The sequence below is a fragment of the Felis catus genome, chromosome E2, assembly GCF_018350175.1.
Source record: "Felis catus isolate Fca126 chromosome E2, F.catus_Fca126_mat1.0, whole genome shotgun sequence".
Classification (NCBI taxonomy): domain Eukaryota; kingdom Metazoa; phylum Chordata; class Mammalia; order Carnivora; family Felidae; genus Felis; species Felis catus.
This window is the reverse complement of record NC_058382.1, coordinates 34,114,567-34,130,676: the sequence shown is the minus strand read 5'-3', so window position 1 is coordinate 34,130,676 and position 16,110 is coordinate 34,114,567. Positions and strand designations below refer to the sequence as shown.

Below are 16,110 nucleotides of genomic sequence, written 5' to 3'. Positions count from 1 at the left end.
TGGGCCCTTGCGTTTTTTCCATCCCATCTCCTGGAAGGCCCAGGCCATTTTTAATGTGCACTGTTCCTCCATCATCACCATAGACTAAGCAGTCGTCAGCAGGCCCCAAGTGAAATGGGGGGAGACTGAGGCCCAGAAGGGGGTGGGGGCTTGCCCAAGGGCACACAGCAAAAAGGGCTGGAACTCCTAACCCTGCGATCTCCAGCCTCGATAACCTCACCAAGGACTGAATTGGATGGGAAAGTATGGCCCAGAGAGAGAAAGGAAGTTGCCCGAGGTTACACGGTAAGCCAGCCACGGAGAAGGATGCCCATGGGTGCCGTGGTTGCTGGTCAGGTGCTCCTAAACCAGGAAGTCAAGACTGCATCTGATCACTTCTGACAATCAGTTCTGGCCACATGGGGTCCCCATTCCTGTGTGGCAACAGCTCGCAGGCACCGTGCTCAGTGTTTTCCACCAAAAACTCTTCAGCCTGGCCCCAAACCACCAGGCTGCTTACCCCCTTTCGTGCCTGCTGCCCCCCAAGCCTATCCGCATTTGTGATGCTACCTCGAAAGCCAGCCAGGAAAATGGGGCCAGGGAAAGCAGGTGGCAGCAGAGGCCCTCTCCAAGGGACCGCCCTGTCCTTGGGAGCAGGGTGATGCCCAAGGGGAGGACTCCCTTGCCCTCCTCGTCCACCGGGAGGGGCCCGGCTCACCGTGCCCAGGCTGCAGGAGAACTGGCCCAGGAAATCATGCTCATCGAGTTGTGTGCTGGACTTGTCCTGGTCAAACAGGGCGAACTTGAGCTTCTGCACCTCCTCAAAGTGGTAGTCGAGGACGAACTTCTTAGAGAACGCGGGATTGAGGTTGTTGACGGCAGTTTCTGTCCTGTCGTACTAGCAAAGGGGCGGGGAAGCAGGAGCCTGAGTCAGACAGCTGGTTCAACCCTTCCCGGGCTGCCCGAAGTCATTCAAACTTGCTGAACACCTACTCTGGCAGGCCCTCGTGGCCAGTTACCTGGGTGGCTGAGGTAGTTATTACTCCCGGCTCACAGATGAGGACACTGATGCACAGAGAGGTTAAGGGACTTACCCAAGATTGAACAGCCAGAGGGGCAGTGTCAACATTTGAACCCAGGTCTGGCTCTAGCACGGACAGTCTTAACTCTTCGACTCTGGCTCCACACCAGGTGCCAGGGGAAGAGCTTGAGCCATGTCTCTGCCTAGGTAAGTGGCAGACAGTAAGTCCCTTTCGCCATCAGGGCCTCTGTTTCCAGTTCTGTGCAATGAAGGGATGAACCCTTTTTTCAAACCACATTTCACATGGAAGCTGAGGGAGGGAATAGAAAGAGGGAGGGGTACTTAGGGGCAGGTGGGGGCAGATGTTGGTACGTTGTACAGATTCCTGGAATGTCCAAACTGGGAACTGTACAGACCAAATCCCCCCCCCCCCGCCCCCCACTGTGGAAACCAAGGCCTGGGTAAAGACAGGGCCTTGTACTGTGGGTCAGCGGTGGGGCTGGGACAAGAACACTGCCTCCTGGCCTCTACCCTGAGGCCCCAAACCACGGACTCTGGGCGATAGTCTATTTTGGGGCCTGGGCTATGTTGATTTTTCCTCCCACCCAGTCCATTTCCGAGGGCTGGAGAAGCAGGGATGGAAGAAGTCTTGGCCCTGGGCTATTTTTAGCCAGGGTGGCCAGCCTGGGGGAGAGACAGATTGTCAGGGGTGGGGGGTGGAAGCCACGAGTGGGGGTGTGGTGCATTGGGGATTACACCATTCCCTGAGGGGTAGGCGGAGGTCCCAGAGACCCGGCAGAGGGAACCAGCGTGCTCCAGACATGCTGGCTTTCGTCCTCGGCTGACCTCATGTTCCACCTCCCGCTTCTGGCTGTATCACCAATGCACTGGGTGACACAGAGGGGCCCCTACCCACTCTGGGCCCGTTTTCCCTCTGTGAAATGGGTCAACAATCTCAGCACCAGTTCCTTGGCATCATGAGAAGGAGCCAACATCTGTGGAAACTCTTTGTAAACCACAGTACGTTCATTGGGCTGACCGCTGTGGCTCAGCTGGATAATTATTAAAAATAGATACGTATTTTGGAAATTTTACATGCATAAAACTATCTCAAAGGCCAGACACCAAACGGTTAACAGTGGGTCTCTCTCTTTCTCTCTCTCTCTCTCTCTCTCTCTGACACACAGGTTTCCCACCTTTGCTGATTACTTTCTTTAGGGCTGTATGTATTTTCTAAATTTACTACAATGAACAGAGACCCGTTTTGAAATAAAAACAAAACCTCTTTTAAAACTTGAAAGTGCTAACAGTTTGCATTTCTCAATATCCTTCCTCAGGCTGCATTTCTCATCAGCCCACAGGCCAAAGTTTTCCAGTTCAGAAGTCCTCAGCACCATCCACAGCCCCAGGTCTGGGTCTCTGCAAGGTAGGCGGGAGGGAAAATATCCTCATTTCACAGATGAGGAGACAGGCTCAGAGAGGGACAGCCACTTGCCCAAGGTCACACAGCAGGGAATGACAGACCTAGGTCTTGGCCCAGCTCTGGGACCAAAGACTGAGTTCCCCATTTCTCTGTTTGCTTCTCACTGACTATATGCTCATTTAGGAATAAACATGGTCGGGGGGGGGGGCGCCTGGGTGGCTCAGTCGGTTAAGTGTCTGACTCTTGATGTCAGCTCAGGTCATGATCGCATAGTTCTTGAGTTTGAGCCCCATGTCGGGCTCTGCACTGACAGTGTGGAGCCTGCTTGGGATCTCTCTCTCCCTCTCTCTCTCTGCCCCCCACCCCACTCATACAAGTGTACTCTCTATCTCAAAATAAATAAATAAACTTAACAAAAAATAAATGTGGAAGGTTGTTTTAAAAATGGAAGCATTTTGTAAAACCCTAAAATATATTTTAACTATATATTACAGTAATTTAAAATATTATGATATGGGGGGGGTACACCTGGGTGACTCAGTGGGTTGACTGTCAGACTTTAGCTCAAGTCATGATCTCCTGGTTCATGAGTTTGAGCCCCACATAGGGCTCTGTGCAGACAGTATGGAGTCAGCTTGGGATTTTCTCTCTCCCTCTCTCTCTGCCCCTCCTCTGCTTGCATGCATGCTCTCTCTCTCTCAAAATACATAGATAAACTTAATAAAATATTATGATATGAAACAATATAATTATAAATCTAAATCTATGAATTATAATAACTTACAAATACAAGTATTTGAAATAATATTATAAGTACAATTTTTAAACATGTTTATTTATTTTGAGAGAGAGAGAAAGAGAGAATCCCAAGCAGGCTCTGCACTGTCAGCACAGAGCCTAATGCAAGACTCAATCTCATGAACTGTGAGATCATGACCTGAGCCAAAAGCAAGAGTCAGACACTTGACTGAGCTACCCGGGTGCCCCTAAAATCCAATTTTAAAAGCAACAATCTCCTAAGTAACCCCTGGCCCACCCTCCAATGACCTCCAAGGGTCTGTCTAACCTGGAGGTCCCAGGATCTAGTGGGAACCCCTCCCCGGCAACCTAGCCACCCTCCACCCAGCCAGGGCACACATGGAGGGGCCTCACCTCAATCCACCTGCCATCGTTCTCTGTAAAGAGGACACAGAAGGGGTCAGACTTGGAGGTGACATCCCGGTCCAGCAGGTTCTGGCCACTCACTGACAGTTCCACCTTGCACACACAATACTGGGAGCCCACGGGGGTCGCCCCCGCTGCCGGGGCGCCCCCACCAGGGATGTAGGCCATAGGGGTTGTCGGTGCTGGCAGCAGCTCCTGGCAGTCTGGGCGGGGAGAGAGGTGGGGGTCAGAGAGGACACAGACATCCGCTCTCCCACCCTACCCCGAGGCGGTGTCACCAACCTGACCCTTCCAGATGCAGGTAGAGATGGAAGGAAAGGTGTGTGCATGGGATAACACAAGCAAAAGCTTGACCGAAGGAGAATGAAGAAAAACGGGTCCTTAGCAGGCATGTTTAGTTTGAAGGTATTATCTGTGCCAGTCAATTGTTACACACACAAGTCCAAGGTGCCGCTGCCAAATCAGCGACAGATCACAGTGGATGTGGGCACCTAAAATATTCATTTTGCCAGGAAAACCTAGGCTTCTCCTGAGCAATTAACGGTTTGGAATGGTGTGGCTACCGTGGGGCTTATCATTGCTCAGGTTTCCCTCATTGCTTTGGCCACTAGGAAGCTCACTTCTGATAACTTATCCAAAACTCAACTTTGTTCATTGCAGTCTTGTTCATCTTGTATCCTGGGCCGATGCACAGGGACTGAGGCACAAGGAGGCACTTAGTGTGTGGCTTGTTGAATAAAAAAGAGGAACGAGTGTCTAAATCAGTGAACGGACAAACCCTCCACATGGCTCAGATTCTGCCTGAGTTGGTCATTATTCCCAACATAGAACTCTTCCGCTCGTACGTGACTTCCCCAGATTCCATGCCCAGGGCCTTATGTACCCTTCCACTGTCACAGCTAATTACTGGCATTTGCTTACGTTAAGCAGTTCTGTTTTCCAGCAAGCGCAAAGTGTTCATTTGGAGCAAGTGAAGACAAACCCATCTCGGGGGTGGAGGGGAGCTCTGGGTTCCGCCCATAACAAGGCCCTGCAGACAAGCCATCTGGCTCTCTGTGCCTCAGTTTCCACTTCTACCCACGAGACATCAAGATACAGCCTTGCCGAACTCCTGTGGTCAGGTCTCTTCCACTGGCTCGTGTGTAGTTAACACAAGCCCTGACCCCATGTGGATGAGGCCTTGACTAATATTTCAGCCCCTCCCTGCTGAGTGAGTAACCAGCCCTGTACTCCCCCAGGGGGGAGAGGTAAGAGAAGGGTGTTCCCTCGGGGGGAACGCGAACCCAACTTACAGTGTTGACCACGAGCTGGGCACGTGATCTGCACCATGTCTCTAATTCTCATTCAGTCTTGTGGGTCAGGGACTAATATCACCCTGTTTTCCAGACAAGGACCCCGAGGCTCGTTCATCCACTCTAGAGTGTTTACTGAGCATCTACTAGGTCCCAAGAACCAAGCCAGGACTGGGATCCCGCAGTAAAAAGGCTGCCCAGTCTCAGCCCTCACAGCCTGGCTGACGGCTCGGGGAGAGCAGCCAGGTCCTAGGGGTACTGGGGCTTTGTTCTGAGTGATGGAAGTCTCAGAGGGTTTTAAGCAGAGAGGTGACATGACCTGATGTGTGTTTGGAAAAGCTGGCTCCAGCCCCTGTGGGGAGGAGGGGATGTTAGGCTAGGAGAGGCAGCAGGGGGGGCTGGCGAGGAGGCTGCTGTCATCCAGGGAGGAGGGACCAAAGCACGCCCACCCGTCTCCCTCTGACCCCAGCCATAGCGCTGAGGCCATAGCCATGACCCCTGAGCGCCAGCCTCTGGCTGGGCAGACAGATGCCCCAGTCTGCGGGAGGCCCAGGCCAGTGTGGGGCTGGCACCAGAGGCCCCTCTCCCTCTGCAGACACAGCGAGCCCCGGGCACGCCTGGGAGGATCCGGACAGTGGCAAAGCCAGTCCTCAGCCCTCTCCCTCCCACTGTCTGTCCCGACAACCTCATCATAATCACGCGAGCCCGGAGCGTCAGGGCAGCACTGCAATTTGCCTGCGGGATTTATTCTTGTCGTGTAAAAATTAGTTTCCACTGGAGGGGCCGGAGGACTGCATTCACTCTCCCCGAGTGCAGCTGGGTGGCCTTCCACGTGGGGGCGGGGTGAGCAAATCCTCGACCCAGTCAGGAGGGCGGAGGGGATAGGGACGTCCAAAAGGGACACCTTGCCGTGCGGCTGGGAGAACACCTGTTTGTGCTCACAGCCGCCCTGAGGTGGGGTGGGTCACAAGAGTCACCCCCATTTTACAGATGAGGAAGCTGAGGCCCAGAGAACAGAGGTCACCTGCCCGAGGTCTCACAGCCAGGTAACCGCAGAGGCAGGGCATAAGCTGGGTCTCTCTGGCCTCCCCAGGCCAATCTGCGTGCTTCTGGCCGGGGTAGGGGTGCTGCTGAGCGTGGTTAGGAACTAGGACCTGGGTGGGGACAGAGGGGAGTCGGCCAGGCAGAGGGAACCCCAGTTCCTCTGGAGTCGCACTGTCCGCACTTCTGGGGTCATCGCTGAGGGGGTGGGTTCCAGTTTACCTGCCTCCTCTGCACCTCACGGGCCCCCTTCGTGACACGCTAGACGGCCCCACAAGGGCCACCTGTCCCCTGCTGCCAAGTCAGAGGCATCTATTTTCCTCCTGAGGGGTGTCAGGACGCACGCCAAGGCTGACACACTTCCTGTGCATGGACACACGTGTGTGGTCACACACACGCACATGTACACACGCCCCAGACCAACACAGGCAAAGGCACGTAGGCCTATGAACACCGTGGGGCTGCTTCTCCCCTGCCCTCCCCCAGTCCGAGCCACTGTCGTCACTCCAGTGTCCCTGCGCTGTCCTCCTGCCCCACACCGGCTCCGGCCTGGCGGAGGGCATGGCAGGGAGGGCCAGGTCACAGGGGAGGGTCAGGCTGGGCCGAGCTCCTCGGACTCCACCGTGACTCCACCTGGTCTAGCTGGCAGGCCCTGGCTAGAGCGAGCAAGGGGTGGGCAGGGCAGGGGCACGTCTCCCCCAGCCAGGGCTAGGTTCCCCCGTCCCCAACTCACCCTCTGGCTGGAAGCTTCTGGATCCCCGAAATGGGGAGCACATGATGTCCGGAGTTGGGGCAGGCGAGGGTCAGAGTGGGCCCCTCTGTGCCAGCCCGGCAGCGGGCAGGCGGGCCGGACCCTGAGGCCTGACGCAACGGAAAAAGAAATCACAGCTTATGCTGGGCCAGGCCCCCTCCCCTCCTACTCCGGCAAGAGGGCAGGCGGGCAAGGTGTCATTAAGGGAGGGCTGGGCCTGCCATGCGCATCTGGGCGAAATGGAAACCTCCCTGATGCAGCACCCGCCCCGCAGGTCATTCGAGGTTACGGGCTGCACAGGGGGCATGGGGAGCCAGGCAGGGCCTGCTCGCAGATGGTCCCGATTCTTGGCCCAGATGGGCACGGGCCTTCTAGGGCGACCGGATCCCCAGGGAAGGAGCTGGAAGCCGGGGATAATACAAAACTAGTAGTTGCTTTTACGGATGGGTCGGCTGAGGCAAAGAGAAGGCAGGGCTTGGGGATTCCCATTCAGTCATTTCACAAACGTTCCTTGAGTGCCCTGCGGTGAAGAGTAACGAATGAACAAGACACAGAAGCCTCGGCCCCCACAGGCTCTCGTGGCCCCAGCTAATACATCTTGCCCTTCGGGGAGGACAGGATGGGATTTGGAGACACTGGCGCTGAACCATAGATCTAGAACATTATGGTCTTAGCCAGAAACCTAGGAACCCATCATCCTTGACCTCTCTCTTTCCTTCCCCCCTGCCCCCCGCCACTACCCATATCCCCCTGCTGTGTAGATTCCACCTCAAGATGCAGCGAGCAATGTCCTTATCACCCCCTCCCCCGCTTCCGCTGCCTTGGCCCAGCCAGACCGCCATCATCTCACGCCCAGCCACGCACTGGTCCATGACAGATCTCCCGGAGCAACGAGGAGCCAGAGTGAGTCTTTACACATGCAAATCAGAGGCTACCACAGTTCTACCTAAAAATCTTCCAGTGGCTTCGCCTTCCAGGCCACACCAAACCCAAATTCTCTCTAGGCTTATAGGGCCCTCCTTGACCTGACCCCATCTCATGCCACCCCCCCCTCCCCCTGTCTGTCCCAGCAACACGGGCTTCCTCCTGCTCTGCAAACAGATCAGCCTCTCTTCTACCTCAGGGCCTTTGCATTTGCTATTCCCTCTGCCAGATGTGCTTTTCTTCACAGGATGGGTCTTAGTTGTCAGAGGCCTTCCCTGGTCGCTTGAGCTAATGCAATTTCTGTCTCGACACAATCACAACCACACTGTTCCCTTCACAGATCATTGTAATGTGCAGTCACTTTACTTGTCTATTTGCCTGTGTATTGTCTGTCTGGCACCCTAGAACATAACCTTCACGAGGGAGGGATCATTCCTGCTTCTCTAGCACCTAGGGCGGCCTCTGCACACACCGAGTGCTGAATAAATGCTTGCCAATGAATGAGGGAGGGAGAGAGCCCACCATACAGGCTCTTTAATCTCCAGCCCCAGAGAAATCACAACCACGTCTCCCTGACATACATCACAAATATCACAAAGCCATTACTCAAACCCTGGAGCCTCAAGATTACTCCAAGAGGCCAGCAGGAGAGGGCCTCATATCCCACTTCGCAAGAGTGGAAACTGAGGCCCAAGAAGGGGCAGTGGTTTTTCTAAAATAGGGAAGGATGATGCTGAGGCCGAAGGCCACATTGCCTGACTCTATCCTTTCACCCACTATTGGCTCCAGTGGTTCAGGACCCAGGGGCTGGGCTGTGCGCCTCACTCACTGCAGGGAGGAGATGGTGAGGCCAGAAGGGTTCCCGACTCAGAGATGGGCAGGGACAAGGAGACACCAAGAGGCAGGCACAGGGAGATGGGCAGTGGGGGTGGGGGAGGCAGACAGCTGAGCTGGAGACCTGGAGAGCCAGCTAGGGAGAAGAGGGGACAGAAGGGAAGGGAAGGGCTGACCGAGGTGCTCAGGGAGGCAGCAGCCCCCACCCCAGAGTCTCAAGTGGTGGGGACGACGGGGCAAGTGTAACAATGGGACGGCCTATCAGGACTTCTGGCGGGGGGATCACATGCTGCATGAAAAAGCGTCTTCAACTTGATATTTACAAGATGGAAAAGAAATTCTGTTTTTGGTGCCAACTGTGGAACAAAAATGCTCTACAAAGTCTTGTTAGTGGTAGTAACAAGGACAGGGGCTCAGTCCTCTGATCAGTACCCCCAACAGTTAAGAGCACAGACGCTGGACTCAGAATGCCTGACTTTCAATCCCTGGCTCTGCCATTTATCTGCTGTGTGACCTTGAGCAAGTTACGTAACGTCTCTGGTCTCAGTTTCCCCCTCTACAAAATGGCAGACGGTGAGAGTGCTCCCGGGGGGGGGGGGGGGAGGGTATTGCAAGGAATAAGTGCAGTAAAGCACTTAGAATGACAGTTTGCAGCTTGTGCTATTATCAGCAATTCTTGATGGCTGGGGGGAAGCAGGGCAGATCAAAACCCCAGGAGATACGTGAAGTTTGCAGATTATGTAAAGGGGACAAAGAGTTAAAACTGGTTGAGAAATACGGCCCTAGGTTCCCCTTAACTGGAAGACACAGTGCTGGGATACCAGTGGAGAGCAAGGTGGTGGGTGGGGGGCCAGGGAGTGGATAACGGATTCGGACCCCATAAGGTGCATCCTTCAGGGCCTCTGGGTCCTTGTCCATGCAGCAAATCCCACTCAGTGGGGTTTAATCACTGACCACAAAGGCTCCAGGGGCGATGGCCCTAGGCTCTCATGGCTCCACGTATTTTCCCAGATGGGCCACTTCAGCATCTCCTGGGAGCTTGGTAGAAATGCAGCATCCTGGGGGTGCCTGAGTGGCTCAATTGGTTGAGTGTTTGACTTTGGCTCAGGTCATGATCTCGGGGTTTGTGAGTTCGAGCCCCACGTCAGGTTCTGTGCTGAGAGCTCAGAGCCTGGAGCCTGCTTCGGATTCTGTGTCTCCCTCTCTCTCTGCCCTTCCCCTGCTTCTACTCTATCTCTCTCTCAAAAATAAATAAAACATTAAAAAATTGATACACACATACACACACACACACACACAAAAAAAAATGCAGCATCCTGGGCCCCACCAGACCTGCTCAGTCAGAATCCCTAGAGTGGCACTTAGCAACCTGTGTTTTAACAGCACTCCTGGTGATTCTGCGGTGGGCTAATAAAGTACAAACAGACACCAGGGGGGTGGCCAGGGGGGCATCTTGCTAAAATGCAGATTCTGATTCAGCAGGTCTGGGGAGAGACCTCCATGTCTGCATTTCTTTTTTTATTATTATTATTATTATTTTTTTTTAATGTTTATTCATCTTAGAGAGAGAGAGACAGAGGCAGAGACAGAGAGACAGAGGGTGAGTCGGGAGGGGCAGAGAGAGAGAATTCAAAGCAGGCTCCGGGCTCTGAGCTGTCGGCACAGAGACCAACATGGGGCTCGAACTCATGAACCGTGCGTGAAGTCAGATGCTTAACTGACTAAGCCACTCAGGTGCTCCATAATATTTGCATTTCTAACAAGCTCCCGGGTGATGCTGAGGCCACCCATCTGAGCCTGAGCTCCTAGATCAGAGGTTGCAATATGGCCACCCAATGGCTGACCATGTGTCAGGGGTGGCTCTGCTTAGCCCACACTCGGCAGAATAAGGCAGACGTTGTATCTGGTCCTCATACAAGGACTGTCAGCCTCACACACGGAGTCTGCAGGCCAGGTCTCTGCAGATCTCTGAGTTTGCAATGTTTGGTCTAGAGGGTGACACTGTGAGCTGGAACCCTTGGCTAACCAGATGCCTGGTCCCCACTGGCCCCAATGGCTGCACTGGCTGAACTTCTGGGGTCAGATCACGTCTCAAATATGTCTAGATCTAAGTTGCTCCTTCGCCCCATTTCCTAGATGAGAAGATCCAGAAAGACAGATGGTAGCTGTATTAGGCTTCCCCAAAGAAAACAGAACAAATGGGATATCTATATATATAAAAGGGATTTCTTTTAAAGAATTGGCTCATGCAACTGTGGGGGCTGGCAAATTCTAAATCTGTAGGACAAGATGGAAAGCTGGGAATTCAGGTCAGAGGTGATGTGGCAGTCTTGAGTTCAAAATCCACAGGACAGGACAGGACAGGCAGACTAGAAACTAGGCAAGATTTCTATGTTTCAGTATTTTTTTAAAAAAACGACTTACCCCCAACATGGGGCTCAAACTCAGAACCCCAAGATCAAGAGTTGCATGCTGGGGCACCTGGGTGGCTCAGCCGGTTAAGCATCCGACTTTGGCTCAGGTCATGATCTCACAGTTCGTGGGTTCAAGCCCCACGTCGGGCTCTGTGCTGACAGCTCAGAGCCTGGAACTTGCTTCGGATTCCGTGTCTCCCTCTCTCTCTGCCCCTCTCCCGCTCACACTCTATCTCTCTCTCTCAAAAATAAACATTAAAATAATTAAAAAAAAAAAAAGAGTTGCATGCGCTACCAATTCAGCCAGGTGCCAGCTGTGCGCCCCTCTATGTTGGAGGCTTGGGGCTGAATTCCTTCTTCTTGGAGAAACTTGGTCTTTACTTTTATAAAAGGCCTTCAATTGATTGGACGAGACCCACCCACATAATGGAGGGTAATCTGCTTTAATAAAAGTCCACTGATTTAAATGTTAATCAGATCTAAAACAATACCTAGACAGCAACGTCAGGCTGGTGTTTAACCAAACAACTGGTCACCAGAGCCTAGTCAAGTTGACACATAAAATTAACCATCACTACAAACTTCAGCCTCTGGGAGACCTGCCATGAGGAAGAAAAACAGGGTGTGGGGCTGGAGTTCTGGGCCAGCCCTTCCTAGACGTAGGAGATGGGTGGGCCTACTCCCACCCTGTCAGCTGGAAGGGAAGAGAGGAGGTGAGTGTGGCTGTGCTGATGGAGAGATAATAATAAAATAAGAGTAATAATAATGTCCGCCCCAGACCCTGTGCCCAATACCTTATGGGCTTAAACTTCTGCGGCTTCACAGCATCCTTAAGCAAGAGGTTAGGATCACCCCCATTCTCCAGATGAGCAAAATGAGGCTTGGAAGGATCTGCAATCCAGAGCCTCTGGATAAGCTCGGGCCTTCTGAATCTTAGTTTTCTTATCCATCAAACAGAAAGTAAAAAATGCCTAACACACTGTAAGTGCTGGCTCACAATGAGGAAGACCTCTCCGTGGCTCTGGGCCGTTCTCTGGACGACATCCAAGTCCCTCCCCCCCCCCCCCCCCCGACAGAGCCCCTCCCACTTCCGGCTCCAGCTGTGGTGTCCACCACACAGAGGTGCAGCAATGCTTCTCCACCATACTGCATATGCTGTTCCACCTGCCTGGAGCGCCCTTCCCCCTTGTTTACTTTGCTTTTTCATTCTTCCAGCTCGGCTCAGCAAAACCAAACGCAAGTGATACTGCTGTGCCCCCTCCCACCTCCCCACCGCCCCTCCCAGGATGGCCAAAAGGAAAAAGGCTGACAATACCAAGTGGTGACAAGGGCGTGGAGCATCTGGAACTCTCATGCTGCCAAAGGGTGTGTGCCCGGACGGCCACCTTGGAGGGATGTTTGGCAGGGTCTACGTAAGCTACGCGACGGAGCCCCTGTGATGAGCCAGCAATGCCCCACAGAAACATGCGCCTGTGTTCACCAAAGGACTCCCCCCCCCCCAAGCCCCGCCCTGACTTTCACGGCAGCACTATTTACGGTAGCTCCAGACTGGATGCACCCTGAACACCCCTCATCAGGAGAAGTCTACTTTCCCTGATAGCAGTAGACTATACTGCTGGGGACACGAGGGCAGAACGAGGGTGCCAATGATCCGGACGGGTCTCACGAACACGCTGAATGGAGAAGAGCAGACATAAAGGAGCGCATGGTCCTATCTGATTTCATTTATACGAAGTTAAATGCAGGCCAAACGGATCTGTGCTGCTGGAAGTCAGGAGGGAGGGGTGCTTGTGACCCGAAGGGGGCACCAGGGGGCTTCGGTGATGGTCACATTTCTGTTCCTTGTCCGGCTGCTGCTGACAAATGCTCTGGTGTGTGGACAGTCACGGAGTTGTACGTGTGGGATGTCTGCTCTATTTTGTATGTTTTATAATGTGATAAGACGCGAGGACTCCTTTACAAAGCCCCTCCTGAGCCCCTGGTCTGTGGGGGGGGGGGGCACTGACATCGTCACCATATTGTAAGTACTGGCTTAGGAGATGTCACCGTCCTTTGTTGAAAGTGAGGAAGAGTGAAAAGGTGAAGGGGGACTACAGATTCTCAGAATTCCAGGGCTGGTGAAGTCTGGGATTTCAGAATCACCAGTCCCCTGAATCCCTGAGCCGAAAGGCTTTTGGTTTATCTGGTCCCACCTTCCCAGGCGTATACCAACCCCAGCATCCCGCAGCCCCAGTTCTCGGAGTTGAGGGGGGGCTGGTGCAGCCCCAAGCTGCTCATACCCCTGGGCCCTTCCTGCAAACCCCTGCCAGGGACAGCCCCCAGAGTGGGCGGGGCTGGCTCCGAGGTGCGAGGTGAAGGGGGCATCTCGACACAAATCCACAAATCGCCTCTCTACCTTAGCTAGGCTCCCGGCTGCTATACTCAGAAGACACCGCACTCCCGACAGGCAGCCGGGCCATTATGGGGATAAATATAGATGCAGACAGCACAGCGTGGAAGCTGCAGCAGGGGTCTGACACCCCTGGGGTCCCCAGCTTCCATCAGACCACACCCAGGGGAGGCTATTCTCTGCAGCCCCCACCTAATCACTAAGCTCTGGCCACTGGGGAAGGGGGCCTCCCTTGGGACCCCGAGGCCCCTGGTTCAGCTCAATCTTGGTCCAAAGGGCTTGGCCCCGTGTCTCCCCAGCCTATCCCTCGAGGGGCTGCTGCAGCAGGCTACACGGCGGCCTCCAGCCCACCCCCCACCCCTCTGGGAGTCAGGAGTCAAGGCCTGCTTCTGCCACCTCCTCCCTCCTAGGCCTCAGCTCCTTCATCAGCAAAGTGGAGCAGGTGATGGCCTGCCCTCCCACCTCCCAGGAAGCGCGACAGAAGATGGGTGTAGATATACTCTGGGATACAGAAAGTACTTCGGGAACTCGGGAGTGGGTCTGGCCAAGCTCGGAGGGTGGACCAAGCTAATGGAGGGTGGAGGGCATGGTGACAGTGAACACCAGCCAAAGTCATTCCAACCTGGCTTCATTTGTAGGGGGCTGTGTGGCAGCCTGAGGGACGGAAGCTGCCCTGGGCCTTGCCCTGTGGTGCCCATGCCTACCTGGGAACTACCATGGGGAGACTAGAGACAGGGGTGCCCAAAAAGTGTGTTTTTGGAATTCTTCCAAGTTCCTTCCCCTCTCTGTGCCTCAGTTTCCCTGCCTGTGAAGAGCCTGGGCTCCTTCCAGCCTTGAGGAGTCTCTAAATACCCCTCAGTCTTTCCTGGGCTGCTCTGAGCCTCAGCCCCAAGCTCCCACCCAAAATCTCTGGACTGATGGGCCCTGAAAGTCATCGGGGATCACCTAGTACCAAATCCCCTCATGGGTTCCCGCATGGGGGTTAGACCTCTACTCACCCCTCCGCATGTGGGGCTCTCCCTACTCTTTGTCAATGGTGTCTTACAGTTCCAGTAGCTTTTATGCTGCCCAGCCCACACCCTGCCACACTGAAGGGGTGCCCCCTGCCCCTCCTCAGCCAGACAGCGTGGAGGGGTGTCTGTGAGCCAGAGAGCAGGTGCTACTTTAGGCCCAGGCCCTTCTCAGCAAGTCCTCCTGGTCAAGGACACTGCCATCTGTTCTTCAGCTCTGGGTCCCAGCTCCCAGGAAGTCCTCCCTGAGGAGAAGTAAACAGTAGCATGCACTGGGCGTGCCTGGCCCTACCCTGAGGTTGACAGCATTCTGTTTAGGCCTCCCTGCAATCCCAGGACATGTGCCCTCTTACTAGCATCCCATTTTACTGATCGGAGAACTGAGGCACAAAGAGGTTTTGTAGAGGTTAGAGGTTGAATTATGTTCCCCCCAAAGCTAAGTTGAAATCCTACCCTCCTAATTCCTCAGAATGTGATCTTATCTGGAAATACAGGAGCTGCAGATGTGACTAGTTAAGATGAGGTCATACAGGGGTAGGATGGGCTGTTAATCCAATATGACTGGTGTCCTTATGAGAGGGACCGTATGAAGACACTGAGGGAAGGAGACAGAGATCGGTGTGATGTCCCCAGAAGCCTGAAGAGGCAAGGAAACACACCTCCCCTACAGCCTTTAGAGGAACATGGCCCTGCCCACACCTTGAATTTGGACTTCTGGCCTCCGAAACAGAATATATTTCTGTGATTTTGAGCCGTCCGGTTTTGGGTTCTTTGTTATAGCAGCGCTAGAAAACGAATACACTGCCCAAGGTCATCCAGCTGGTCCATGGCAAATCAGAGCGTGACACCAGGCAGCTGGGCTCCCTATGTGCACGCTGCAAAGCGCACCCCTTCCTGAGGGGCCGCGGGGTGACTTGGAAAGATTGCTGGGGCCCAAAGGAGGGAGAGGTTGAATGGCTTCTGCTGGGAGCTGAGCATGCTCTCTCCTGCATCATGGGGAGGGGAGAGCAGGGATACAGTCGGCAAACCAGATGCCCCCAGCTCCCGACAAGGGCCACCGAAAGGAGAAAGAGAGCTGGGTCATAAGGAGAATGGGCTCTTGGAACACACGAAGCATGTTCCCAACGCAAGGCTTTTGCATGTGCTGTTTCCTCTGGGGCACGCCTCCCTCTTTCATTCAAAAATATCCACTGAGCACCTGCTGGGCACCAGGCATGGCTGGGATACAGCCATGAACCAGAGACTAAGGCCCTGGATTAGCATGCCAGCTCGAATGTCACCACCTCCTGCTCTAGAGGCCTCCCTGAGCCTCACACACTGCACTCCCCCATCATTCACTCCACCTTGCTTTATTCTCTTTGGGGCATTTTCCACTATCTGAAGTCTTTCTGTCTCCTTGTCATTTGCTGGCCTCTCTCTGTCCCCCTGCCCATTACACTCTGAGCTCCATAGCCGTGCTCCCAGCTTCAGCACAGCCCCAGGCCCAGAGGAGCTGCTCAGTAAACATTTGTTGAGTGACAGGTGGCCACACAATGAATGGAAGGTGGGACCCAAAAGCCACAGGTGGAAGAGGAATGACATCCATACACCGCCCTCTTCAGTTTACAAGCCCTTTCAAAGCTGCCTAAAGAACCCCATGAAGAGAGCAGTGGGGGCAGCTCGTGGTCTAAGAGTCCCCATTTCCTAGACAAAGAAGCGGAGGTCAGAGGGGTTAAGAGACATGGCCCAGGTCACACGGGGAATGGGGACTCTCCCCAGTACACCTCAGCCCCCTGAGTGGGCAGCCCATGGCAGCAGCTGCCACCTCAGTCTCCTCCAGCCCCGGGTCCTTCAGTGCCAGGCAAATCCCACCTTCTCCAAACTCGTAC

General features: G+C 54.2%; 1 protein-coding gene across 2 annotated transcripts in view; it reads right to left on the bottom strand.

Annotated features, from left to right (window-relative positions):
- The window catches only part of CPNE2 (copine 2), a 46,945-nt gene that overhangs the window by 27,645 nt on the left and 3,190 nt on the right, over positions 1–16,110 (bottom strand). For both annotated transcript variants that reach the window (XM_023245147.2, XR_002738427.2), the window contains 2 exons: positions 3,576–3,790; positions 698–877 (listed from right to left, as the gene is read on the bottom strand). In XM_023245147.2, the coding sequence (XP_023100915.2) occupies positions 698–877; positions 3,576–3,755 (360 nt within the window). In that variant the 5' untranslated portion in view covers positions 3,756–3,790. Of the gene's footprint in view, positions 1–697; positions 878–3,575; positions 3,791–16,110 lie in introns of those variants that run through there.